This window comes from Melanostigma gelatinosum (genome assembly GCF_949748355.1).
Source record: "Melanostigma gelatinosum genome assembly, chromosome: 19".
Lineage (NCBI taxonomy): Eukaryota > Metazoa > Chordata > Actinopteri > Perciformes > Zoarcidae > Melanostigma > Melanostigma gelatinosum.
Genome location: NC_136652.1, coordinates 16,808,584 through 16,836,290, shown reverse-complemented (window position 1 = coordinate 16,836,290; position 27,707 = coordinate 16,808,584). Strand labels below are relative to the sequence as shown.

General features: G+C 43.6%; 3 protein-coding genes across 3 annotated transcripts in view; all 3 read right to left on the bottom strand.

Annotated features, from left to right (window-relative positions):
- The window catches only part of scml4 (Scm polycomb group protein like 4), a gene marked incomplete at its 5' end in the record, with an annotated part of 9,920 nt that extends 766 nt beyond the window's left edge, over positions 1-9,154 (bottom strand). The window contains 6 exons of the mRNA XM_079291209.1: positions 1-941; positions 1,062-1,207; positions 2,214-2,426; positions 4,299-4,428; positions 4,957-5,159; positions 8,929-9,154. The exon at positions 1-941 is cut by the window's left edge and continues 766 nt beyond it. Of these exons, the coding sequence (XP_079147335.1) occupies positions 816-941; positions 1,062-1,207; positions 2,214-2,426; positions 4,299-4,428; positions 4,957-5,159; positions 8,929-9,154 (1,044 nt within the window). The 3' untranslated portion in view covers positions 1-815. The remainder of the gene's footprint in view (positions 942-1,061; positions 1,208-2,213; positions 2,427-4,298; positions 4,429-4,956; positions 5,160-8,928) is intronic.
- Positions 9,155-13,500: 4,346 nt separating this feature from the next.
- sec63 (SEC63 homolog, protein translocation regulator) lies at positions 13,501-24,048 on the bottom strand. Its single transcript, XM_079291248.1, has 20 exons — positions 23,810-24,048; positions 22,794-22,893; positions 21,576-21,690; positions 21,214-21,326; positions 20,836-20,897; positions 20,670-20,728; positions 20,493-20,543; positions 20,276-20,384; positions 20,036-20,130; positions 19,766-19,898; positions 19,570-19,662; positions 19,282-19,427; positions 19,046-19,193; positions 18,585-18,667; positions 18,313-18,384; positions 18,037-18,189; positions 17,737-17,946; positions 17,423-17,623; positions 16,096-16,200; positions 13,501-15,555 (listed from the first exon to the last, which is right to left on the bottom strand). The coding sequence occupies exons 1-20, from the start codon at positions 23,931-23,933 to the stop codon at positions 15,418-15,420; spliced, it is 2,310 nt and encodes a 769-aa protein (XP_079147374.1). The 5' UTR covers positions 23,934-24,048; the 3' UTR covers positions 13,501-15,417.
- Positions 24,049-24,922: 874 nt separating this feature from the next.
- Positions 24,923-27,379, bottom strand: iyd (iodotyrosine deiodinase). The gene is made up of 5 exons (XM_079291028.1): positions 27,169-27,379; positions 26,051-26,245; positions 25,749-25,908; positions 25,331-25,487; positions 24,923-25,169 (listed from the first exon to the last, which is right to left on the bottom strand). The coding sequence occupies exons 1-5, from the start codon at positions 27,368-27,370 to the stop codon at positions 24,987-24,989; spliced, it is 897 nt and encodes a 298-aa protein (XP_079147154.1). The 5' UTR covers positions 27,371-27,379; the 3' UTR covers positions 24,923-24,986.
- Positions 27,380-27,707: the final 328 nt, after the last annotated feature.

Here is a 27,707-nt window from a genome sequence, read left to right as displayed (position 1 = left end):
AGTTGGTACTGTATGAGTTTGCTACAAGTTGCTTTCTCTCACAGCACTTCAATGGAACAGGATGTACAGATCATCAGAATGTGGTAAAAAAACAATGTATATCTCTGTCTCCTTTCCATCCTGTCCTTATCAGCGCTGCATGATTATACGCACCTCTGATTGGTGCGACACTGTTGTACTGTGCTGTGGTAACAAAAAAAAATCATGTTAGCAAATCCCTTTGTGACACTTGTTTCGCACATCACTTGTCTGTAATGCAGTTTTTCATGCGTCTGTATTTCAACATAAGTCAAATGTTTGAGCGATCGTTAATAAGTTAAAGCTTGTGTCCAGGAGTGATGCCTGGGTCAACGTTATCGTCAATTTACAACAAAACTAACAAACAAAACTATTATTTCAAAAATGGCCTTGACACAAAGACTTTAAGTTGAAGTATGATATCAAGGTAAAGCACCATACATGTTTGTTAAGCTCCCCGTCTCTGTAGGTCTTCAGAGGTGTTGGTACAGTGTCCATGATTACGATTGAAGAGTGGACAGGTCACGTTTCAATAGACAGTAGCTGCCATCTTCGTGGAGTTGAACTATTTACAATCTAAAGCCATTTAGATACCCAGTAAACAATGATGAAAATGAAATAAGTGTTTCAGCTGCAAATAGTCCCAATATGTACAGTCAACATGTCCAATGTGTCAACAAAATCAGCATCCAAAAGGCATTCATGATGTATTGCTGATGGCTGGAAATGTTTCAGAGAATTAGCAGTGATGCAGTTTCAGTGAGAGGCGATCAAGGGTTCGGCTCCTCTGCAGCAAATCACAACCGGTTCTGTTTAAGCCTCTCGATGTGGTAACAGAGTTTAAGTGCAGGTCCCAGCTTCAGTCCCAGATACTTCATCATCATCTCACTTTTCAGCAAGAGCAGAGCGTCTCCGTCTATCTCCTGAAACAAATCACAGAGCCGTGTGACTGGCGCTCAGGCTCGTTTGAGATCAAGATCAAGCTCTGTTGCAATATATTTAGCTTTAGCCAATGGCTACAATATAGAGCAGTCTGGACTCACATGCTTCCTGAATGCATCAGCGTGGGGTCCCAGGGCTTGGGGGTCAGCGTCTTTGATGAACCAAACAACCTCCTCAACATTCCAGCTGGACGGGTCCTTACCAGCGGGACGCTTGCACTCTCCAGAGTCTGGCATTGGACTGTAAGCTAGGGATCCAATGAAGCAAACAAACAAATCAAGAAAACATGACAAAACATGAAGTCTGCAGCTTTGAATTTCAACTTAAAGAAGTGTTAGACATTTTGGAAAAAATACATTTGTTCGCTTTCTTGCTGAGAGTCAGATGAGAAGATCAACTCTCTCATCGTTAAGTTACTCTCACCATTTAAGTATGAAGCTACAGCCTGGAGACAGTTAGCTTAGCTTAGCATGAGGAGACAGCTAGCCTGTCTTTGTCTAAAGGGAACAAAATGCACCTCCCAGCATCTCGAAAACGAATTAGCACATTGTGTCTTCCATGTTTAATTTGTATGAAAACTCGTGTAAAAAGGACAATTTTTGTGGTATGTCCAAATAAAAGGTCCGAGTATGTTATGGACTTTGTTTTGTATATAGTATAGCCCAGTCCTCTGTATTCCATGACATAGTATGCCATCATAAATGTCATATTAAAGTATGCCATGATGTTTTTTAATAACAAAGTATGTCCCAAAAAATGTCAAAGTATATTATGCCATAAAAAAGTAATGAAATATCAAAATATAATTTAAAGTCATCATATAGTATGCCATAAAACATCATTAAAATGTCATACTATAGTACGTCAAAAAAGACATCATAGTTTAGTAGTCTATAAAATGTCCATGGTCAATACAGAAGTTAAGAGTGCAGGTAATTATTCGGGGTTTCCCAGATTAAAGGTTCTGCACACAGGTGTTTTTAATGAACCTGACTGATTGGCTCCAGCTTTAGTCGGAAGAGCCTAAGATGGATATGCAAGTTATCCCGCTTTAACAGCTGCAACTAGAGAGAGAGAGAGAGATGTCAATCAAGCACTTTAGCACACTATATTGAAAGGAGCACCAATCAGGCAAATAAGTGAAAACATCTGTGCAGTTTGACAATGAGGGTGCAGGACCTTTAAAGCTGTTTAAAATATGTAAAAAAAAAGCGAAATACACTTCTCAGCAAAATGCCACAGCAGAGCCTCACCAGTCCTGTTTGCATCCTGGAAGCCTCCTGGGCTCGATGCTTGTCTGCACAAGCCCATTGGGGTAGAGCAACTGCTGCCGCGGTAGCCATAGGAGCGCTTTGGCGGGTACTGGGATGTCATGACATTGAAGGCAGAGTCGCTGGGGTCAACGGCGTAGCGCTTGGAGTCCACTGGTGGGTCGCATAAGAAGTCATCGGGCATTGACGTCTCCGCTGGAAGACGAACGACAGGAAGTGGCATCACTCAAGCCAAGCCCATTTGGGAAATGTCTTTTTAGCGAGGCAACGTCGGTCTGTTTATATCGACGTCAAGGATTTGAATATTTCTATCGGACCAATATAGCATCTGCAGCCCTATGTACATTAAACAGCAGTCACATCTTTCATGTCCTTTAATTACTGAGTAAAATAAACACAGTGTCAAAGCCCCATTCAGCCTGCAACCGTACCGATGTGAAACTGCTGAAAGGTCAGTAATTCCTCTGATTGTGGTCCCTTTTGAACGTTTTTCAGCTCGTCAATAATGTAGATGCCTGCTGGTTATGCCAGGGCAGGGCGGTTATGGATTCCCGCCTGATGACAGATTTAGAAGATGGAAATAGTCCACGGAGATGATTGTGAATGGCCTCTACTTTGTGCTCACACAAAAGGTCAAACGTATTTCATTGTATTCTGAAAAATCAATTATGTGATAAGATCTGCGCATGTGAGTTTGGAGGCAAACGCTTTGGCGCACACACACATTGCAGAACTGCCCTCATGTCCTACAGTACAAGCTTAATGTGTTAACACTTGAGATACAGAAGTATTCAATTGTTTTATATAAACACTATCTCTATCCTTGCACATTAGGTTTTTTATATCTTTACAACCTCAAATATTCTTAAATAAACCATGTAAAAATGATGAAAGACGACAAAATAATGTATTTTTTATACATTAACTAAAAAAATGTATATAATTGACAAAATGATCAGTATTTGATAGGAAGTTTACACTGCTTAGACGGTATGCTAAAACATATCCCTACAATACAGGGAGTATTTTTGAAATGCTTCTCCATTTCACAAGATAAATGATTTACATATCTGTTTGGATGGCACCACGGGGAGCACACTGGTTTGTAATGTGTGTGTGTGTGTGTGTGTGTGTGTGTGTGTGTGTGTGTGTGTGTGTGTGTGTGTGTGCGTGTGCACTTCACTTTTGAATGTCTACAGTCTGACATCAAGCGCTTTTCACCATTTGCAAGAACAAAGAGCAAACCGCTGATCCTTGACACATGAGATTCCCATTCCCACCTCAAATACACCAAAGACAATCTTTAAATATTTGCTTATTCAGAGCAGGACAGACGGAGGGGAGAGAAAGAGAGAGAGAGAGAGAGAGAGAGAGAACAAATGAAAGCGAGACAGAAAGATTGGCTGTGTGAAACATATTTTCTTTTGTGGAAGAATAAAAAAAAAAAGGCTGATTTTCTCCAGAGCCAAAGAAAGAAAAGGAAAGCTAGACGAGAAGATTGAAAAGGAATGAGAAATAACATGTTTGGGTTAAGCGTGAAGGCGTGTATTTCTCATTTTAGGGCATGTAAACACACTCACCCATAGACTGTTTCTGTTTCAACATGCAGACATGCACAGCAAAGTCATGTTTTACATCTGAAAACATATCTCGACACAGAGAACAAGTCATCTGTGTATTTTAGAGAGCAAACAACAAAGGCACCACGCTGACAAGTGTGTATTTCAGAACTGAATTTAAGTCACAGTCAGAGCGGGGTACAGCCAACCGATGGAAAAGATAAGAAAGAGGAAGAGAGGGCGCATTTCAAACCACAAAGTCACACACAAAGTGTAAAAATGGCAGGATCCGCTTCCTCATACTGACTGGCTCCAGGTCTCAAGGCTTTTAAAAAGAAACCTCATTGGACGTTTTAAATAGAAAGAACAGAAACCTTGCTTCTCTAATTCTCACCATTTAATATCCTGACTTGGATTTCACTCTGTACAGGCCTGTTATCATTCAACAGCACGTTACTGGACAGACACGCTTGTAAAGGTTAAGACAGGAGTCTGTGTGCGGTGCTACCTGTTAGGACTTGTGGTGTGGCAGAGTGGGGGACAATAGCAGCATCCTGTGGGATGGAGCCCATCTCGGGTCCTGGTGTGCTGCTGGGAGGAGAGTTAGCTAGTGGAGACATCACCATCCTGGGCTTCAGCTGCACACACACACACACACAGGCACACAAACACACACACGTAAACAAATCAATGAGGTCTCTCCAGTGTATTCTCATTACACATGACTCATGTCGTGCCCGTTCCCTCCCCATGATTAATGTCGATTTCAACACTGTAGGATAAGTGAAGGCAAAATGTCAAAAAAAGAATCTAGAGAAATACTGCTAAAACTACCTTTAACAATACCAGTACCATTATCAATACCAATATTAATGACAAAAGTATACACTAAACTTCATACAGGCGACAGTGTCAATGGCAGCAGTAAATAAAGGTACTTAGTTGAGTTTCTGACCACTAGCAGCACTATGGAGCAGTGTTTTGATGAGCAGGTCCCTCATTTGTTTATCTCCTGTTCTACGTGCGTGTATGTGATGTTTGTGGTATCATGACAACAAACCTAACAAAGCACCAGCTAAAGGCACGGAAGATGAGGCGTAACAAGTTATCTTTAAAATGCAGCATCGTGTGTGTGTGACTACAGTTAAAAAGGATGAGTGACTGACCTTAAAGCCAGGTTTCCTGCCTCTCTTCTTCGGGACCTTGAGAGGCGACAGAGGCTCAACGTAGTGACTCTGGAACTCCAGCTTACGGATAGGAGGCCGCCCTCTCTTCCTGCCAGGTACCTTGCCCTGGGGCCCCGCTGTGAACTGGGGGCCGAGAGCGGGAGTCTGCATCTCTGAGCCGACAGACAAGGCACTCATCAGACCTGAGGGAGACAGAGAGATCAGTCGAGGTAATTTCAAAGCAACAGGAAGTGGCAGCTTAAAACTGCACGCACCGCTGCCTCAGCTCCGAACTGAAGAGGAAACTTGTCATGTACATGCGAGACTAGCCGCTGCACACACACACACACACAAACTATAGGAAATAGTAGAAACAAAGCCACATACAGCTTTGTACTCCATCACACCCCTCCCCCTCTCCAACTGCAAAGAGTGCAATAAATATCATTACTGCACAGAGACAAAAACACACACATACACACACACACACACACACACACACACACACACACAGAGGAAGTGAAAGCAAAGCACATAAGCCTACAACACCCACATGATCAAACAATCAATCAAAGTGCACATTCTCTCACACACACACACACACACACACACACACACAGCAGTGTTTCAAGTGTTTGTCTCTGTTCCACATGGCCATGACTTTCACAATACATCCCTTCGCCGTCATTTCATTCATGCAACACAATCTCTTACCTGAAATGGCCTTTCAATCTGAAGCTAAGGTGCTCTGTGCTGATTGCGCTTTTTACGGAGGCTGATACTAATTAGTAGTAATTAGCTGCCATGCTGTCGTACACCTATTAATATTTCATGTCCGAGAGCTTGAATGATGTGATACAGAACTGGCTTGAATTCAGTGCAGCGAGACTGGCAACCGTTAGAGAACAAAATCCTCTTTTTTGGGGTGATGACAAAGAATGTGTCATTGCAAGAAGAGGAAAAACAGGAACAGAGACAGCATGTGAATATGCATGATGCCTCTCAGACACAAATCAGGAAAAAAAGAAAATCTTCAAAATGAGCACAAAATGATTATTCTGAGGGTTTGCCTACCATGCACTCAGCCGTCTGGTATTCACTGTCTGCGTGATGCTCCGCTCCAGCAGCAGGTCTCTGAATAATCCCCTGATGGCTCTCCGACAGCCTGCCTCTACTGTTCTCTACACACTGTCAAGACGCCGGCAACCCTCTCTCTCTCTCTCTCTCTCTCTCTCAATCCCCAACCACCTTCCTCCGAAACAACCCCCTCCTCCCCTTCTACCCGAACCCCCTTCCTCTGTGTCCCCTTTCAGTCGTCATAGCAACACGCCTCTAACATCCCGCGGCAGCCGGCAGACGTGCTGAGCTCAAAACGATGTCTGTGTGTGTGTGTGTGTGTGTGGGGGACTGTAATGTAATTACAGTTGCCACAGCTCAGGGTTTTTCTTTTCCGTCTTCAAAAAAAGCTCAGAGCGGGTGACAAGGGTTGCACGCTGTGCAGTGTTTTGTGCTACAAGCGCCCGGGTTACAAACTGTAATCCGTCCTCAAATTGTCTCTGAAGAAATAAAAATTTCTGCACAGGAAACATTTTTTTATTTTTTTTAAATCCGAATGAAGTATATCTTTTAATCACTCTTACGTTGCTTGAACTTTTCTAACACAGTCTTGACTTCCAGGTGAAGAGATCATTCTCTCAGTAAACATCAAAAGGCTCTCGCAGAAGCCCTTCAGGATTACTCTGCTGCTTTTGTTTGTGATGAACGATCATATTGCTCTCAAAGCTCACCGCCTTCCTTTTATTTATAGACTTCCTCTGCCTTTGTGTCTTTGCGGCATGTACCATGCTTTTGTTTTTATCTATAATAAAGAATCGACACATGGACAGAAAAACGACCAGCCAAAGGCAAGTTTTATACCCACTGAGGTGCAGGTATTAAAAGAAAAAGCAGGCTCCAGAGAGCCTATTTGCTCTCACTGTCTACAAGTCTGGAGTACAACTCAGGTGTTTCCCCTTCAACACAACGTATCGATTAGCTACGCTCAGGCTGCTGTACGCCGATTCCCGTCCGCGGTCAGAGAAGCCACGCTGGTGGGTTTTTAATGCTCGATGAAAATCAGGTTAACCTTCCAGAGGGAGGATCAAACGCCGGCTTGGCCTCGCTCGCTCGCAAGCGGAGCCGCTGCTGGCGTGTAAAAAGACGTGTCAGGAGCCTGCTGTAAAGGGGCCGCTCACGAGCTGTGTTAACACTGAACGTGACAGGCCAGACAAATTGCAGGATTTCATTACTTGAAGCACATGATAATAAAAAAAGGGGAAAATAAACAGCAAGGTCAGAACAATAGGGCTGTGATAGTGCTGGAACACAGTGACCATGATGGGAGGAGGCCCGTGGGTGTGTGTGAAGGAAGGGACCCATAAATCATATAAGTAATTACACAGGAAGATTAATCCTGATGTCCCTCCTCAATCAGTCCTGTCTCATTACAGCGCATCACATTACAGACAGAGACAGACGGAGAGAGAACAGATAATCATCTTTTACTTTAAAAGAATTGGATGTGAGGAGGGGGGGGGGTGCCCATTAACACTGGCTGACAATATGAGGCAGCAACACCAATTTTTGCAGGCGAGGGGAAAGATTTGCACCGCTGCATCCAAACGCGGTACATTTGGGACCGCAGCATCATTTGTTTATGGCTAATTAAGCAATTAAGAGACCGGTGAACCCCTACGCCCAATTTAATTTTCCGACTAAGGGATATTGTCTCCTTTTTTTTGACTGTCAGAGGACGGCATTGGAAAGCTGTTGGAGCCGACCGTTATCGCCGCAGTAAGGCAGCAATGATCAGCAATGATTAACATAATGTAATCACCAGCTTCAGGGGACAGAGATTTGTATCTGTTTTCACTTATGCAGAGGGGAAACTGCAATGAAGTGAATTATGCTAATGCTTCACTAACCTGCACACCTACACGGATATAAACAAACAGTCTAAACACTGTCACACACACACACACACACACCAAAATGCATGCATAGAATAATTGCATTTAAACTAGAAACGAGCCTCGCCTGGTTGTTTGGAATAGATTAGTGTGTGTGTGTGTGTGTGTGTGCGCTCTCTAATCAATGTAACAAACCCCATGAATTAATTTACAGCTCAGACAGGGTGTCGCCATGGTAACAGATGGTGAAAGCGGATCCTGCACCAAAGTCATGTGATAAAGTGGGAATAAATAAATGCATAAACAACAATGTGTGTATTAAATAAGGTACCCAAACACACATGCATGCACACGCACACACACACACACACACACACACACACACACACACACTGCCCCTCCTTATCTCCACTGAGCTCCTTCATAACATAACACTCTCCAGAAGAAAGGGAAGGTGGAGAGTATTGCACTTTTCATCAGCTATTGGTGGGAGGGGGATGAGAGAATTGAATGAATCATATCCAGAAATATTTAAATGCCCTCTTTGCACACACGCACACACACACACACACACACACACACACACACACACGTCTAGACTGCACACGTCTGAAAACGACTCCTTGAGTGGCTCTATTTCAATTTAATGATGTTCAAGAGTGGTGGAAAGTACATTTAGTCAGGTATATCTGTACTATTTACTCCACTGCATTTTTCAGCTGTAGTTACAGATTTGTATTTCATATACAACATATAAGAAAACCTTACAAATATGAGGCATTGTTTTTCATAAAAATCCAAATTCAACATACTTGCATTAATAATAACAATCCAGCCATAAAATAAAAAATGTGACATTTGGCCACCATAATGAGTATGTTTTACTAATAACTCTTACATACCTCTAGCTTAGATAAGTAGTATTTGTCTTATTTTATATTTCTTACACCTCTACCAGCAGTCTGGCAAAATCACCTCTTCAAAATAAAGTGCTGAGAATCCCTTTATAAGAACCAACTCTTACTTTGAGCGCAGGTGTCGGGGCCCCGGCTCCTCAGCCTCCGCCCAACTGGCTCTGGCTCCGCCTCCAAGTCCACCAGCTGCCAGCAGCCCCGCCCACGGTTGTCACGTCGATCCAAGCGCAGACGAAGGCGTACACCCTTGCTGAGGACGCCAGGCAGCCAGGCCACAGGACTAGGAGGAGGAGGGGCCAGTTCCAGGTAAGTGTCAGGGTTGAAATCCCGCCTCATGCCCTCGCAGCCCGCCAGGGGAAGGTGAGATACATCACACTGGAGCGAGAGAGAGAGAAAACTGTCAAAAACAACAATATGCATCAAACGTGGGAATGGTCCGTAGGCCGACTGTCAAATGTGAATGTATTCACAGTTCATATTCTATCAATCTGACATTCTACTAATCACCCTTTGCTCATGAAAATGTGCTTCAATATTCCGCTTCCGAGAACCTGCCGTCGATCATTTCATTTCAGACCTTTCAATCCACAACAATGAGAGTTGAAAAGGCAAACAGTAGGCAGCCTGAAGGAAAGATGGAGATGGAAGTGAAGAGTCAGGGGGAGAGAAAAGCGCGTTAAAGGAGAAAAAAAGAAACGGTGGGAGGGGGGGGGGGGGGGGGTGTAATTATACCGGTGTCAAGAGTCCAGAGGTCAAAGAAATAAACTGGTGGCTAATGGGAGAATATGACTTTGATAATGACAAAAGTATTGGAGACAATGTGTCTATTGTGGCGTAAAGTGGATGCAATTTGGCCTCCGGGGTGCTGGATTTACTGATTAACGTTAACTAAGTAAGCTTTCAGTCTCCTCTGTATTGGATGGAACAAAGGCAGGGGAAGAGCAGTAAGAGGAAAGCTGCGAGACTTTTGAAAGCTGATGGAAACGTTCACATTATCAGCCATTACCATACTCTGCAAGCAGATCTTATTGTCTTAGTCCTGCAGTATTTAAAGCTGGAGAGGATACAGGGCTTTATTTACCACCAGGCTAAGCGCAGTTAATGTGTGCAACTGTATAGCCTCTCTTATACTTAGAGGTAAGATGTTGGGTTGCACCATCAGACAACATGACTTCTGAAGCATTCTGTCTCATCACAAAAAGTAGGTATACAAAGAGCACAGTATAAGTAGTTTAATAAATGCTAACATCAGCATGCTAACACGCTCACAATGACAATGCTAACATGCTGAAAAGGGCAAAATATTCCAACAGTTTCTTTACCACATCAACAAAGCCCCGACACCAAAAATCCCTCCATCCATTGTAAGTTTAAATGAATACAAATCAAAGGAGAAATATGAGAAACGGACGTGCAGTGGGAAACAAAAGAACACAAAACGTTCTTCAGGGCTAAACTGTCAGCTTCCATCAGGTCGGAGATGAAAAAACTCTGCCCTCAACCCCAATATTTCATATTTGCCAAATAAAAATCTGAAACATCAAACAGCCATCTTAAAAAACATGAAAGAAAATGGTTCTTCACACACACACACACACACACACACACACACACACACACACACACACACACACACACACACACACACACAGGGGAATGCTTCCGTTGCTACCTAAAGGCTCTGAGTCCAATGAGAGCAGAAAACTACTTTATCTTGCCACGCTGCCAAAAAACACTTGTGGCTCGGAGCTCCGCCAGGAGTGTAGCTGTTGGAGAGATTTCTTTAACAAAATCAAAAATGAATGGACACACACACACACACACATAGAGAGAGAGCGAGCGCGAGAGAGCTGCTGATCATTCCCATAAGCTGTGGATTAAGGTACAAGTCTTAGTGGGCTTTGGGCTCAGCAACAAAGTGAATATTCTTTTGCAAAGTGCAAAAGCCAATGACAATAACGTCTGATTTGTAAATTGAATAGATTTACTGATGATTTCCAGGTCTACATTTTTATGTCTACAAGCTGATGAAGAGCCTCATTTGAATCAGAATGTGGAATAAACAAGTCAAAAGTGCACATTCTCAAATCTAGCATCCACAATGTGATTATTTTGCCAATTAAGCCCTGATATGATCATAGTGTACAGTTGTTAAATAAATCATTAATAAGCTTCAATTTGTGTTTTGTCCGATCTTCAGTTCAAAACCCAAAGATATTAAATTCATAAACATAGCTGACTGAAAAAACAACAACAAATGCTTCCATTTTAGGAAGCTGCAGGCAGTGAATTTATGGATTTTGTGTGTTAAAAAACACTGAATGAAATTGCAGTCAGATAACTGCAGACGAAATGCCACCTCCTGTCCGCCAATCAATGCTGTACTCTTTGAACAATTTATTTGCGGAGGTCAGAAAGCGGAATCCTGGGCACACAATACCTGCAGAAAATCAACCAAATCACGCAGCTGTTTGTGAGAGTGTATCTGCTTTCTCCTGCACAATGCTATGAATGTGTGTTAGGTGTGAAAGCCTCTTTGCTTCGATTCATCCAGGCACTGTGAAAGGACCAATAATGGTGCCACCCAATATATTTCCCTCTGCAATTCAGTGCTGACCGTCTTTTCTTTATTGAAAAAGCTCTCTCCAACACTGCCTTGCAAAGAGGAACAAAGGCTCAAAACTAAACTGTGCAACATCTGTAAGCTTCTCTGCCATTGTGTTTTGCAACAGTCTACAGAAGTGCATTAGAAATAAGCAATTAATTCAGTAGATTCAGTTGGACCCCACAGCTGCAGACGTGTGCGGCACAATCTGAAACAAAAACACAGCACAGAGTGGACTTGGTATTGCTGAAAAAAAGGATTACAAACTTCCTCCGTGATATAACTTTAATCTCATGCCTCCACCCAGTATGTCTTCATACCTGGAAATGCGACAATGGATCACAAAAAAAAGAAATCACACCAAATGTGCAACAGTGTGCATGATGTGTGCATGCACTACTTCTTTGTGTGTGAATGGAGTCCTTCTGCAAAGTCCAATCATTTATTAAACTTGTATTTTTTAAGATGGCCAGGCTTCAAACCCCAAAGCACACGTTCCTGCTGAGAAGAAAGAAGAGCTGCTGCAGTCTTCTTTACTATTTGCATACTGGCACGCAAACTAACCCTGCATGTTTGCATTGAGGCTTCAAGCTAATTGTGCCTGGTTTGAGTGAGGGGGGGGGGGGGGGGGTTAACTGTCAGGATCATACAATGTGAGCAGAGCACTGCAATCAGTTTTCTTTTTTAAAGCACTTGTATGCATAACCTGCTTCGGGCAAATGGGAATTTATCAAAAGGCATGCCGCACTGGAATTAACTTTTTGGGTGTGTCGTGAGAAAATAATGAATGTGGGGATGACGACAAGGAAAACAAAAGATCCCCAACAATATCACATCGTGCACATAGTGCATGTGAAATCAAAGATGAGTTCAGTATCTTATCATTTCTAATATAAATCGCTGTATTATGTTTGAAGTGTGAAGTAGCATCATGACATCAGCAGGCAGCAGATGGCATCTCTATATTTATCTCTACAGACTTCTGCAGGGACTGAGGTGAGTTTGGGGTGACCTCGTTGTCGGTGAGACTTCGACAATGCGGTCTTATATCAATAGTCTGCGATCACATGCGTGTCCGGTAATGTGAGGCGAAGAGATGCCTGAAAGTTCGGTTTTTTCGATTCTGTGGGTCGTTACCTATATCTCGACGGGTCGATTCAACGGGGCGGGTATTCCATTTCTCCACGGCCGGCCGTGCGCGTGCAGACGCTGAGCTGGTGCATGGAGCAGCACGAGCGGCGGGAGCACCGGTGAACTCTCGGCATGGGTCGGTCCGGGTTCCACCCCTGCAGTTGCGGCGCGGGAAGCCAGCGAGCGAGCACCGGCGGGCTGGTCCGGAGTCCGCGGCTCGACCTTCCCGACGGATTTCTTTTGGCAGGAGTTGTAAGGTCCTCGAGGGTGCAAGCTTAAAGGGGGGTACGGGGTTGCGTGACTGATTCGTTCCCGGTGCTGTCGGTGAGGAGGATTTCCCTATGTAGCTTTAATGGCTGTTCCTCATTTACCTGCCCTGGTTCAGACAGGGAGGGAGCGACGGCACAGGAGCACTCCAACTGAAGAGGTTCAGCCCCCTTCCGACAAAACCAGAAACACTCCTTGATAGAGTGTTTGAGTTAAAGCAATTTATATTAGATATGTTTACTGTTATATTACCTTCTGTGAGCCTGCACATATTATTTTGTATTTGATTCAGCCTCTTGTGTCACCATTAAGATATCTTGGGAGGATTGTGGTCTAATCGTGATGTTGTCTTGAGAAACTGACCCCAAATTTGCAAAACACACCTGAAGAGGAAACTAGTCTGCATGGCCATTGGGCCCCTATACTTACACAGGAGTATGCACCACCTGAGCACAATACAGTAGAATACATATAATATAATAACATATGCAAAGAATAGTTTGACAGCATCCTTCTAAAAGACAGGGGAACAACAGTGGCACACCTACATGATTAAGTTCTCAAACAGGTGTGAAATTAATTCAATTACCCAGAAATAATACGTGACAGGCATCCTCTCTGGATGTCACCATGACGTCTAATACGCTACCTATACGGGGGAAATAATGACACCATCTCATTTAATAAAAGTTTTTATTTGAAATGATTTTAAATACAAATAATATACTTTTTTTCCATTTACAATGACAGTTCCTTTGTAAACAAAAGTGGCAGATATAGTCATTGGGTAGTTTTGTCCAAACTGAGGCGGCCTGCTGGCCGGTCGCCTGGACAAGGTCTGCCATGGGAGAGATGGTGTCGTATTTAACCTCATTGCAGTTTCTTTTTTTGTTTTCTTTCTTCTTCCACACAGCGAAAAAATATCACTGATGCTACATTCTATTGCAGAGCGATAAATACTCAAAGAGTACAATATTACCTGCTTTGAACGCAATTACAGGAGGGTGTATAGTGAGCGCATGTGTTTTTTGTGAGTATGTGGTGTCGGGAGAGCGTGTCCACAGATATTCATACCGCTAATCTGAATGAAGTCGAAGACAAACAGTGAGAGAGCCCCCAGAGCTGCACAAGGAAGCTCAGATTTTCTTTTTGCACCGGAATATAATGGATGAAAAAATATATATCGATTGGAACAAAACAAGACAGTGTTACATTTGTTTTACCAAAAACAAAAAAAAGCTGAAATGAAAGTGGATTCTTTTCAGAGTCAGCGATCCATTAACACAGGGCCGATCACATGTCACGCACGACAGCCAATCCTCTTCAAAAGACAGACGAAACTGGACTCATTCGAGGTTTTATCACGGCAAGATCGGCGATATGTATTCCAGGACTGTGGAGCGATAGTTTACTATAAAGAGAATAACTCTAAACTGAAATAAAAGAAAAAATACTGGTACAAAAAACACAAAAAAAATTTCTTCTGCTCTCCCAAGAACCACTGGTGCATAGCACCCAAGGACTTGTATGTTGTGGTAATTCAGTTGTATTTATAAGGCCTTTTCGGACAATGAGTCTACTGGAATGTGCTACAATTGTAACTTATGTATGTAGTATATGGACAAGAAGAGTACTCTATAATTAAAAAAAATCGGAAAACTGCGAGTTATGTCATTTCCTCCATTATAGTTGAGATCAATTCATTTCCAGAATCACCTGCTGTCAACCACCAGGTGTCTCTTTCTGAAAAACACGGATCACAGGGAACGAACGAGCATGATCAACGGAACCGAGTGGAGATCAGCGCCTATCTGGAGACTTCTCCTTAAACATACAGTGAGTACAAGTACATACACGTGACCTGCTGGTTTGACAGCAGAAAGTAAACAATAAAAAAAAACCTGAAGAGACCGAACTGTGCTCCCGTGCGCTGAAAGGATCCCAATGGTTGACGTGATCCCCGACAAATAGGGCCAAAGCTCACACTTCTGCAGTTTTTAAATTGTACAATAGAAAGTATCATTGGTGTGGAAAACATTGGCGCCGAGTTATTCTTTAAATTAGGAGCGAGAGCCATGAAGTCCATACGGAGGTCATGGGTTTTTGTTAAGTTTGCAAATGGAATTAGCTGTTGTACATCTCCCACTCCAAGGAGAAAAAGAGCCCAGATAATAGGTCCTCCAGTCCACAGTGTGTCAATCTTTCATTCCTTTACAAACACATACAGGGTTACAAACACACACACCATCCACTCTCACGTGCACACACACGGGCCTGGGTAAGTATTCACAGAATTCTCTTCCGCCAGCAACGGAAAGTTAATGAACAAGTCTCTGTAGAAAAGGGGGGGAGGGGGAGGGAGGGAGGGAGGGGCGGGGTCACGGCCCATGTAAAGATAAAATAGAAGAGAAGAAGGAGGGCTCTGTGTGTATAAACTGTCCCCAGTGATTCTGTGTGTGTGTGTGTGTGGGGGGGGGGGGGGCTCGTTCGCTGCTCTTGTGGGGTCAGGAGTGGGTGGGCGGCCAGTCCATCGGGAGGGAGGGGAGGGGGCTGAGCGTGCGTGTGTGTGTGTGCGTATATATACATATATATGCATTCAGTCGTTGTCCTCTTCGTCATCCTCACTCTCCTCGATGCCATCGCTGTCCTCCTGCTCCTCGTCCTCCTCCTCCGTGTCGGGGATGTCCCACTGCGGGTGGTTGTCCAGCATGGCCTTGGCCTCGTGGACCTCCAGCTAGGACGGCACAAGATCGAGACTTTGTCAATTTACAGCGGCACACACTCTCCAGTCATTAACCATTACAGAAGCAGAATTACATAGGTCATTGATACATTGCTGCCTTTTACATTCCATCACAGTCATGATGTTGGTAAATCAATGGGACAATGCACGGTGCAGCTTAGTGATATCCTGGAGTTGTGGTCTTGACGTCACTGTATGAACTGTGGACAATCTTACAAATTGCATTAAAGATAAAGCCTTTTTAGTTAAATTCACTGAAACAATCACATCATAAGAGCACTGTATGTAAATGTCTATCAGGTGTTGGAATGAATGAATGAATGAATAAATAACAGCACAATTCATGCTCTGTTTGGCTTGTAACAAATCCCCTTAGTCACACCTTAGCTCACCATGGCAGCAATTAGCACCATTGTTCAGTGAGCTGCTGGTACATTTTGGCTGCGGCCAGCGGGGTCTATTGTCTCAGCAGACTTCCTCCAAGCAATCTCACACACACACACACACACACACAAACAACATTCTTGTCACCTTGAGTGGTCTAATCTGGTCCAGTCCCAGGAAGGAATCAGAGCGAAGGATGATAGAATATTGGTAGTTGCCCGTCTTGGAGGGGGCCGGAAACTTCAGCTCCACCTGGGGGACGACACACACACACAAATCTAATCACAGGAGCACTCCAAGTGCAGTCACGTGACTGTGTGAGTGATTGCTCGATGCACTAAGTGTCGTGTTACAGTAAAGCATGTGGCGACGCTGCGTTGTGCTCGATGGTCACTGCTGATGTCAAACTAAAATAGCCACCGCTTAAAGAAACAAGGTGACTTGTTGTTAAGAAGGTTCTGAATGAATAAAATGAATATGACCGGATGATGGGGCCCAACTGTAAATATTAGACCAGCAGTCCCCTAGGCTGTGATTACATATAGCAAACATCTAATTATCAGCACAATGAGGCTAATTATTATTCAGCGGGCGAGCGGTGAATGAGCGTGAATACGGCGTCCTCCCCGAAGAAAGAACCTGCCCGTTCGTCACACACACAGCCGCACGACACAAACAACAGCAGGAAGTGTTGCCGTGACGGACTAATTGATTGCTGGACAGTGAAGCTCTCGTCGTTACATTCCTTTACAGCTGGTCGTGCAGACTCACACGGGGCCCCGTTAGGCCTCGACCTCGCCGATCATTGTTGCCGGAGAACACCAGGATCAGAGGTGCAAAAATAAACACTTACACACACACCTGAGGAAACAATAACGACAAAAGTGCAAAGGGTTGCCTAGCAACAGGATGTGTGAGGAGACTACACACACAAACACTAACTTATGAAGAACCTTCTACTCCAGACGGATTAAAGCATAAGCCACAATACAGCCTTGATGTATTTTAATACACTACATAACCATGACTTCTATGATACTACTTCAATACTCAACTAATGCTTTAACTGATTCATTCAGAAGAAACGCAAAACGTACGTACGTACGTACGTACGTGTGTGTGTGTGTGTGTGTGTATGTATGTACGTACGTACGTGTGTGTGTATGTATGTGTATATATATATATATATATATATGCGATACAATTATTCTGTCTGTACCGGTATATATAATATTTTTGTTATTGTGGATTTCTTAAAACTTATTTAATATTCTTGACTGTTTTATTACTTATTTATAATACTTGTTTTGATCTCTTGTTTGCACTATCCACTATGCTGCTGTAATCCTGTAAATGTCCCCACTGCGGGACTAATAAAGGATCATCTCATCTTAAAATGGCATGTGATATTCTCCTACTGTAAAGGCATTAGCTTGCCACCTGTGTGTTATCCAAACTCAAACGGCACACCCACCTCTTCCGTGTCTTTTAACGTGCACACGTGGTAGGGCATGGAGACGAGGGTCTGATCCCGGCGGTCGGCGATGTAGAGCCACCACCACTCGTGCTTCTCCTCGGGGAAGTAGAGGCTGTAGACGGGGTGCGTCACCTTCGACTTGGTCTCCAGCAGAGCCCGCTCCCGCCGCTGGATGCTTTGCTGCAACGCCTCCCACTCCTGACGGGGAAGAGTGGCGGATTAGGTCGGGTACACGTACAAGCACACATCACAACACTCGTTCTTTTCACCACATGCTCAAGCCTGGCCCCCTGACACTGAAGTTCTCTGACCTCTTCATCGTCGCCAGCCATCTCGTCCACCTCTGTGTCGCTCTGCTTGTCGCTGTCTTCGTCTCTCTCGCTGGGAGAGTCCTTGTTGGCTTCGGCCTCGTCCGACTCGCTGCCTTTGTCTGAGGCATCCTCCTCTTCCTCCTTCACTACTAGTGCTGCTGCTGTTGTTGCTGTTGCTGCTGTTGTTGCTGCTGTTATTGCTGCGACTTCCTGGGACATCAACATTGACAACAGGGTTTTATGATGCATGCAGCATAGTTTTTAAAATGAAAATGAATAGTTCAGGAATTGGACACGTACATTTCCTGCCACGTTGCCATTGGCCTGCTTGGCTTTAGCAGGTGCAGGAGTGGCCTTCTTCTTGGTTAATTTTTTCTTCTTTGACTTGGCTGTCTTTTTAGCAGCTTTATTCTTGTTCTGCCACACTTTTGTTTTGGTTTTACTCGACTCTCCCTGTGTGACACACAGAAAACAAGGTCAGGTACGCACGTCACGACTTCTTTTAAGCTTTTAATCATCGGACCCAAACAGAGAGAAGGTGTGGTCTAAATGGGCCAGAGTGTGTGTTCTCCTTACGGCTTCCTCTGTAGCGGCGGCAGCCTCCTCTGTTAGACACGGTGTGGAGTCCTGTTCCTTTTCAAACACCTCCTACACACAGTTCACACCAGTTAATTCATGCTTTTCCACAATGCTTCCAGTCCACAGGACACTCTAGTGGTCATCCATGGAACTGCACCTCCGAGGCAACATTAAAAACAAATCCATTGGAGTCACAGATGTTGGTTTCTCGTGACTCCTTCACATGTAGGATAAAGTCAGTGTTTGACCAAATGCAAACAGATCCTTACCGACATCCGTTTTCTTGTTAGGGTGACAGTTACTGTGACAATAGACCCTGCTGTGATGTTATTGCTGTCTTCATCATCAAGGACTGCAAAGAAAAAAGAAACGCATGTTTCAGTAACCAAAATAATCTGCGTAGTTCTACAATACTTTAGTGGAAAATGATTTAAAATCTCACTGATTAGTAGTTAGGGTAGACTGGACTACGTCACACGTTTTCAAACTTAATTCCCAGAGAAACTGTGCTCATACTTTATCGTGTGGCCCATAACTACTTCACTACTTCTTTGATCTGTACCTGCTAAAGCATTGCTCAAAAGACCCTTCATGTTATACACCTCTCTCTATACTTCAGTGACGTCTTCAGTCGTCGTGTAAAAGACTAAGATGGTTACGGGAGACGTATCACCGGTCGGCTGGTGGACAAACGGGGAGTCTGTTTGTAAGCGGGAGTGTTCGGACTGACCCTGCAGTTTGGTGTCCATGGTGATGTGAGGGAAGCTGCCCAGCACAGCGATGACCTCATCATACTTCTCATCCCCCAAGAAACGCAGCATGCTGCGTCTGTCGGAGTCCTTGAGACTCACCAGGTCCTGGAGGCTCCGAACTTTATACTAGAGAAGAGAAGGCAGAATACACATTGACCCATTGCACGACCGAAACCTTTGTCTCTCTCTGTGTGTGCAGACACTCTGTAGTTACCTTCTTAGAGACGCAGTAGCGGAGGTGCTCCTCCTCAAAGTGGGGCAGCTGTAACAGCGGTGACCTTGACTCCTGCAGACCCTGCACTATCATCTGGGTCAGCTTCATACAGTTCTCTATGGTGACCAGTCGAGGAGCATGGAAACCTGGAGGCAAGGGGCCGAATTATCAAAGACGTTCTTATGTGGGTTGAAGCTTGTGAGAATATTATTAAAAGTGATAACTTCTGCTCCCATTAAACTGCACTTACGTGTGTATGCATGTGTGTGTGTGTGCGCGTGTGTGTACCTCCTCTGCTGTTGGCCATCATGGTAAGCTGACAGCCCACGTTGATCATTTCCTGCAGCAGAGCTGGACTCTTCCTCACCACAAACCTCTGATCTGGAACCCAAATATACATGCATCACACGTTGTATCATGCCATTAGGAAATCAGTAAGCAGTGTTCCAACGGACATGGCCCTCTTAAGAGCAGCTTGTCCTACCTTCCTCCAACTCCTCGGATACGTCCATGCGTGCCAGGTGGGCAAGCACCAAGACTCTGGCCTTCAAACTGTAAGGATAGCAGAATGGAGGCTCCTTCTTCTTCACGTTGATATTTCCCAACTCACGGATCAACTGCAAGACAGACAGGAGAGGTTGTTTATTGACACACATACTCTTCCCTTTGAATTCCTCACACGGATGCAAATATTTGCGAGCCCGAGGAAGTTGCTCACACACATCTATACACAAGCATTGACGTTTGTTATCACCTGTGGCACTTCGATATTGTCCGTCGGTCGTATGGTGGCGTCTTTATTGCTGCGAGGGTCAAACTCAAACGCTGCTGTCAACACCATTGCCAACCCTGGAAGGAAGAATTGGTGAAAATCAGAATGAGTCAAAAACAGCTGACAGGACACGGAGACTCATGAAAGAAGAAACCTGCTGGTTGTTAACTGTGGGTGCATCTGGTCAAAGTCTCATATCTTATGAGAAGAAGGGAGACTCACGCTTCATGTTCATGTTGGGCGTCTTGTACATGAAATGCATGAAGAGCTGCGTGGTGTTGATGAGAATCTGGTCTCCGCTGTATCGGATGGAGCGGTACCACCATGTGCCCTACGACATGGATGCACAAAGAAAGGAATAAAGAGTAAAGGTGAGAAATACGGAATATAAGAAGAAGAGAGGGCAACTGTTTGATACCATCTATTGCACACGACTTACCACAACCACAGGAAGGATGACCATAAAGGCTAGTCCATATACCAACAGCACCTACAGGAGAAAGCAAAATATAATTATTTATTGATGACAGTGGCTCTCTGCTAGTACGATACAAAACATTTCAAGCAAATCAAGTTAGGTTTATCTATTAAAATGACAGATTCAACAAGAATATACCAGCATTGAGTTCTTCTGGTCAACAATCCAGGCCGGCAGGGCGATACCGAAGCTGGTTGCTGAAAAAAAGAGACGAACATGAGAGGCAAAATCTCCTGCTGCTATAAAGATAGCGTGATACACAATTATGTCATCTAAACTGATAACAATGGGCGGCTTCACTCACCTCCTGGACCATCTGGGTTACCGTATTGTTCCCAATTCTGTCGAGACTGTTCATTGGTCAGACTGCGGAAAAAGTAAATTACTCAATTACCTCAAAATTCTGGCCTTTCAATTGATAAACACGTGTGATTATGCAAATATTCATTCGAAAACTCTTCAAAATTACCTCACATTACCTCTCTCAACCACAGGACATAATTATGATTTTTGTAATTGTTTTTAATTCCTGTTTATTTTCGTTTAGTTTCCATTTTGCTGATTGTACTCTCTCTCTTGGAAAAGACATCTTAATCTCAATGTGACGGATTAAATAAAGATTAAAAAAAGAGCAGCATTCTTGCTGTCTGGCATACAAAGTGAGGACCTAAAGGACACTTACGCAGCATAGGCTTTGGCAATCCTCATGAACGTGGACTCATCACCACCTTTGTCAGGATGGTACTTTAGGGACAGCACACGGTATTGCTTCTTGATTTCTGACAGCGATGCACCCTGGAGACAGAACAACACTTACAATTCATTACCACACCACATATATACAGTGTGAGTAACAGACACAATACAGCGGTACCTCAAAAGAGATGAAAGATGATATTTTTATCTCGTGTTTTATCTTCAGAAGTTATGAGTCTAATATCGTGTGCGCACAAGATCAAACGTGTCTTTGGGGACTTTAGAGGCTTTGTAGAATACAGAAGACTTTATGTATGTGTGTGTGAGGGTGTGTTTGAGGGTGTGTACCGGGTCCAAGTTGAGGACTTCATATGGATTGTACTCCTGGTACTCTCTGTCCAGCTTGGACACCTTGTAGGCTAGCAGCAGGAACACAGCCCAGCCAAACAACAAGGCCGCTTTCCTGAAAATGGCAACACACACAAAGTAAAGTATGTCTCACACACACGTCTGCGCTCCCTCGAGGAAAACATCAGGCCCGTCTCATTTTTACTGTTTGGAGTTAAGACAGGGAAGCAGAAGCAATCTGCGATGTCATCGAGCTTTCAGGAAGTAAAGCTACGAACATTAGACTACTGTATACAAGCAGAGAGAGGGGGCGGGACATGTTCTGACATTGTTGTTTGGTTATGCATTGAAGTTTAACTTGTTTCCATGACAATGGCAAAAACCCAACGGTCTAACTCTGCAGCATCTGTTGCTATGACAACCGCTCCACTGGCCCGAGTTGTCTGGGTGGCTCAAAAACAGAAACAATAAAAAGATACATGATGGATTCCTGTAATAAACACCAGCGTTATGATACAGTGGAGAAAAAGGGGGAAAACAGACACAGAGAGGCTGATTCATTCCACTTATATACTGATGTACATGCTGGACGCTCCAGAGACGCTGAACCTCACTTGAAAACCCATCTTTCCATCAACCCACAGACACACACACACGGACTGAGTAAACACCACTGAGAAAGCATGTTTGTGTGAAGAGAAATGCTAAACAGTGCAACGCGGTGTTTACACTCACGTAGAGGTTTACACACAAAAAACAACATCAGCCCAACTTGTGCCAAACACGAGCACTTCCACACACGCATATAAGCTCGAGTCTGCCTACGCTGTGGACAGCGTGGTCCTTTTGCCTCTTCACACACACAACAGTAATAAGATCTCTGTCCAGCTGCAGACACACACCAGTAAGAACCAGTAAGACATCAGGAAGAGCTCCGGATGGAAGGACGAGTGACGCCCAAACAACAGAGGCGATGTGACATTCGACAATAAAGGAGAATGGAGCAAACCGGTTATTAAAGTGCCGGGTAAATTATGGACAATCATACGTCAAGACGTTTGAATGAGACTGAAGCTGCACTCGGATTAGGTGTAACATAGTCCCATAAATAACTACCAACAGTGAATAATTCAAAAGAACAACCAACTCAAGACGTCTCGGGCCAGCTGTCATGATGAAGACCGTATTAATCCACCCTTCACATATAATGTGACTCACTTTAGTGTTGGGACGATGCTCTGCTGCGACTTCATCAGCCTGAGCCGGTACCACAGACAGCGGCCATGTACCCTCCTCAGGCTCTTCAGACGCAGTTGTTCTGGAAAGAGGATGGACAGAGAGAGCGAGAGACAGAGAGACAGAGAGAGAGACAGAGAGACAGAGAGAGAGAGAGAGAGAGAGAGAGAGAGATTACAGACACACTAGTAGCATCATACCGGTCACAATCACCTCAATCAAGCACCGGTAATTTGGTGAGGATTACTGGTGCTTGAAATTAAGAATGTAAAACATGGGTGAGTGACATTCTCACTGAGAATATATCATTATTGTGGATATGTTAGCCAAGCAGGCAGATGTATTAATATCGTATCTGTTAACGCCATGGTGTTAACTAACCTGATTTATAATGCAATATTAAATCGTATATGAACAAAATCAATGGCGACTTGTCATCCAACTATTCCCAGTAGACCAGCTGAGTAAAGCGTGCTCGCATTGGTTACATAACCCATGTTAGATATGCTCTGCTGTTGACAAACAGATATCTGTAACGTAGCTGAGATAAGAGTGTATCAGGATAAAGTCAATAAAGCTACAAGCTTGAGAACAGAGAGAGTGACGCTGGTTTTTGGGGGTTGAAGCTCTCGCATAACTAAGCTAGCACTTAACTCGTTTTTATCCACCGGAGAAGGCTGACGTTACAAATGTGAGGTTAAGACAAATTGACGGTGATTGGAAACATTACAGCTGGTGGAGGTAAACAGAGTTAACACTTGTACTTAACTCTGAACAGTGAAAGAGACGTGGGCATCATCTTTGTAGCGTCTGCTAGCTTACATTTACAAGTTAATGACACGTCGGGTTAGGTCACACAGCCTCTCCGCATCGAGTAGCAAGCTAGCCAGATTAACAAGAGTGCCAGTTGGTGAGCCTTTACAAGCTAACTGCACGTTACACTAGCTCTGCTAATGAGTTAGCTGAGTTAGCACTGAGCCAGACATCTCGGGCCTTACCAGCATTCTGATCCCGGGGCCAGAGGTAATATGTAGCCGGGATCACAATAAGACCGACGAAGGACGTGAGGAAGTAGAAAAAGGTATTGCCGCTGTCATCGTACTGGAACTGCTGCCCGGCCATTTCGTAGCGGCGCTTGAGTCGCCCTTCTTCTTCTCCACCGCTGCGCTTCTTCCCCCTTCTAGCCCAATGTGTGCGACTTGACAGACCGTTAGCTAGCCAGCTAGCATCCAGCCAAGACAGCTCTTGATCATCGGTGTACGTGGTGTACGCATGCGCAATGTTGCCTTCCTTTTCTTCTTCGTCTTTTTCAGCGCTGTTCCTGGGCGCTACTGACCCCCAGAGGTGGCAATGAAGATACCACAGTGTAATTTTGTTTCTGTGGTTTTACAGATGAGCAGGAGCAAGAGCTTTTAAAGCTCACAAATAAAACAATTTTCAAGTGTGAATAATGGTGCGAATGGCTTTTTGAGCTCGATTAAACCAGTCAAATGAATATGATGCTAGGCGAAACATACTTGATGACTTAGTTAAGAATAACAAAGGACTTTATAATAGCCACCTCTTTCAATTGTGAGCACCTTGTTCAATCATTTTTGGGTGTAAAGAGAGGAAATTCTAGCTGAGAGGTCCCACAAAACCCCCAACATGAGTACTTTACGGGGGGACACCAGTGCAATGTTCTTTCAGGGTTGGGTTGGTTGGTTCTGGGTTATGAATTTTAATCATGAATGATCTATTGAATAAAGAACAAAGATGTCAAACCATACCCCACTCATCAATAACTCATTGAGAGGTGTTGTTCCCCCTCTGAAAACATGTAGTGACACTCATATAATACAAATAACGCGAAGCATTATCATGAGACAAAAATGTAACTCAAACTCTTCATTTCAGTTGACCTTGTGCTTGTTTGAATGTGTACATGTGTACTACTGTGACCACTATATTGCTGTGACATCTCATCCCATACAATGATGTAGAATGTTATACACCTGTTTCTGTAACCATAACAGTGAATGATTAAGATAATGAGCACAAATGGATGGTAAAATAGGATTTTATGATTAAAAAAAACTATTTTCTAATCACATTAGGTATATATCTTCTTGATTGTTCAGCTGCGGGCAAAGAAGAGAAGACTTCTCTCTGTGTTTCCTCCACAGACTGATTCTGTTATATGTGGACCACAATACCATCCAGAGGCTTGCGTTTCAAGTCAGGCACTGTGGCCTCACAAGCAGGGTAACCTACAGGAAGTAACATCAACAGCTTCTCATTGGCTGGCCGTTTGAGGAGGAGCCTGAGCTGGAGGCCGCAGTTTAGGGGCGTCGATGTGACGGTGACAAGTCCCACGTTCTGATAAGAACATGGAGAGAGAGAACAGATGTTCATTTATCGGTAATTGCATGCATTTTCAAGAAGATCCACATAGTTCTATATACTTGTTTTAACGGCATTCATGAGCAAGAAACCAGGGACTGCTGATTTATATTTCAGAGGGTGATGTTACTCCTTACCTGTAATGCAGCCAACAGGAGGCCACACGATATGGAGACACTGATTTCATTGTAGTAATGTGTCCTTTTCTTGCCATTTGGTAGGATCCCATAGATCTGTTTGAAGACGAGGATTAGATACGGCGCAACATCCAAGTACTCCTTGATCCAGTTTGTCCTGCATGAGGAAGGAAGTTGGGAGAAAAAAGGGGAAGACGTGCGTGTCATTTTGTTATTATTGTACGTTCTGTTTGTGCTCCACATCATGTGATCATGTTCCTAATATAACAAATAAGAATAAGAATGAAATTAGAAAATATAGTTACATTGGTTCATGATGACTGATAATCATCAAGTAAGTCAACACAATACGGTTACTAGTTCTAGTACAAATATATTAATATAAATGTGTGAGTGTGGCTTAAGTATTGGTGCTCACCTCAATCTGGACAAATCCTGGACCCACTTGTCGCCCATCCTCTGACGGTAGTTGACCTCTTCTTCTTCTTCCACAATCCGTCTGATCTGGTGCTTGGTCTCTGGGTCTGACACCACAACAAACATCCAGGGCTCTGTGTGGGCTCCACTAGGGGCCGTACCTGTCCAAAGGAAGGAGGGGTGAGCAGTTAGAAAATAATTAAAAAGACTAAAACATTTGGTGCTCTCCGCCATTTTTCTTTGTTATTTTGGTTTATGGCGGATTGAAAGTTGGCCATTTGTCCTCTTTAAATTTGCACATGCCTGCAGTGCAGATGACATTATTGATGACTTCTCGTGGGACTGGCTCTGGACTGATGAATCGGACACTCCTCTGGTTCATCAAGGTGTAAAAATCCTTGGATCTCTCCAGCATCGTCTCCACTGGGTAACCTGGTGGTGAGTAGGGCACGTGTAGAATGTCTTCCTCTTCATTGCTGTCCACCCAATCACCATCCTCTAAAAGAGTGGGAGGCACAAAGGCAGGACCATGGAGCAGCTTCACATATGAAACGTCTTGTTGGATGTGAAATAAGGATTCAATACTCTTGCTCAAGTCATATTTAAGGCTAAACTGATAATTTATCAGAAAACATATTTTAAAATGCATCATGTGACTATCATTTTGATAATGTCCACTAGTGAAAATAGTCAAATATTTTGTCTTAGTAAAAGTAGCAATACAGAGTAAGAATACGGTTACAAGTAAAGAAAATTCTTTAATAAAAGAGCTAGCATCAAAAATAATTCAAATATCAAAAGTAAAAGTACTCATTATGCAGAATGGCCCACTTTAGAATAATGTAATTAGATTATTGAATCATAATTATTGCTGCATTAGGGTGTGTATCACGTTAATGCTGCAGTTAGTAATTGAGCTCATTTTAATTACTTTACATACTGCTGGAAGCTTGTGAATTTCCAAGAGGAATAAAGTTTACGGTATAATATATTTATTTATTTGTTGATATTTGTATTTTTTATCTGAATCGGCAAAGTAAAAAAGAAAATCAATTGAATTCATCATATACATGTAGTGCAGTAAAAAGCACAAACGACAGCTCAAACATTGCACTTATGTACTGTCCACCACTCCTGTCTCATAAAATGTCCTGTTCATCTTCAAAAGAAGTTGGTTTTCAAAATTGCGAGAATTCAGTCTAACTTTAATGCTAACGCTAATGCTAACCCTAATGCTGCGCTCTCGCGGATCCTGTCAATCCGTGTATATAGCTACAGCTAACGTTAGCCAACTAGTGCTGCACAACTGTCAACACTTCCTCAGCTCACTAACTTGTGGCTTATATATACTTTGTTTCGACCTGCAAGTCAAATAAAAGTCCAACGCCGTTGAAAGAAACCGAACTCTGTTCAGCTCTTACCGTCGTCTTTTCCGTTGGTTTCCGTACCGTCCTTTAGGTCCTGGTCCACCCACGGTCTAAAGTCCGCTTTTGGTGCCCCTTCAGTTTCTCCAGGGGAGGTCGTGGAGGTGGTCTCTGTCTCCCGTGACCTCACCAGCATGAAGCCTATCACGACGCACAGGACCACCGCCAGGACAGGCGTGAGGACTGACAGGAGAGCCATGACAGCCGGAGGGGACAGAAGACTATACGGGTCCTTGGCTGAGTGCAAACCGGATGTCCAGAAACCCTATGAATGTTTCCTTTTTTATATTTTGGAAAATGGGTTTTTATGCTGAGTCAGAGCTAGAAATGCCCCTTGAACTTGCAGCTCTGCCCAACTGTGACTGCTTTACTGCTCTTGAAAAAAAGAAGAAGACAAAATCTCCACCTCTTTCATGAGTTGAGCGCCCATTGGTTGTTAAACTATGTCTAAAGTTCACATTCAAATCAACGTATATGAGAGTATAAGGCTGTTTAAAGCCCAGCCATGTTTTGTCATTTCTTTAATGTGTCTATTT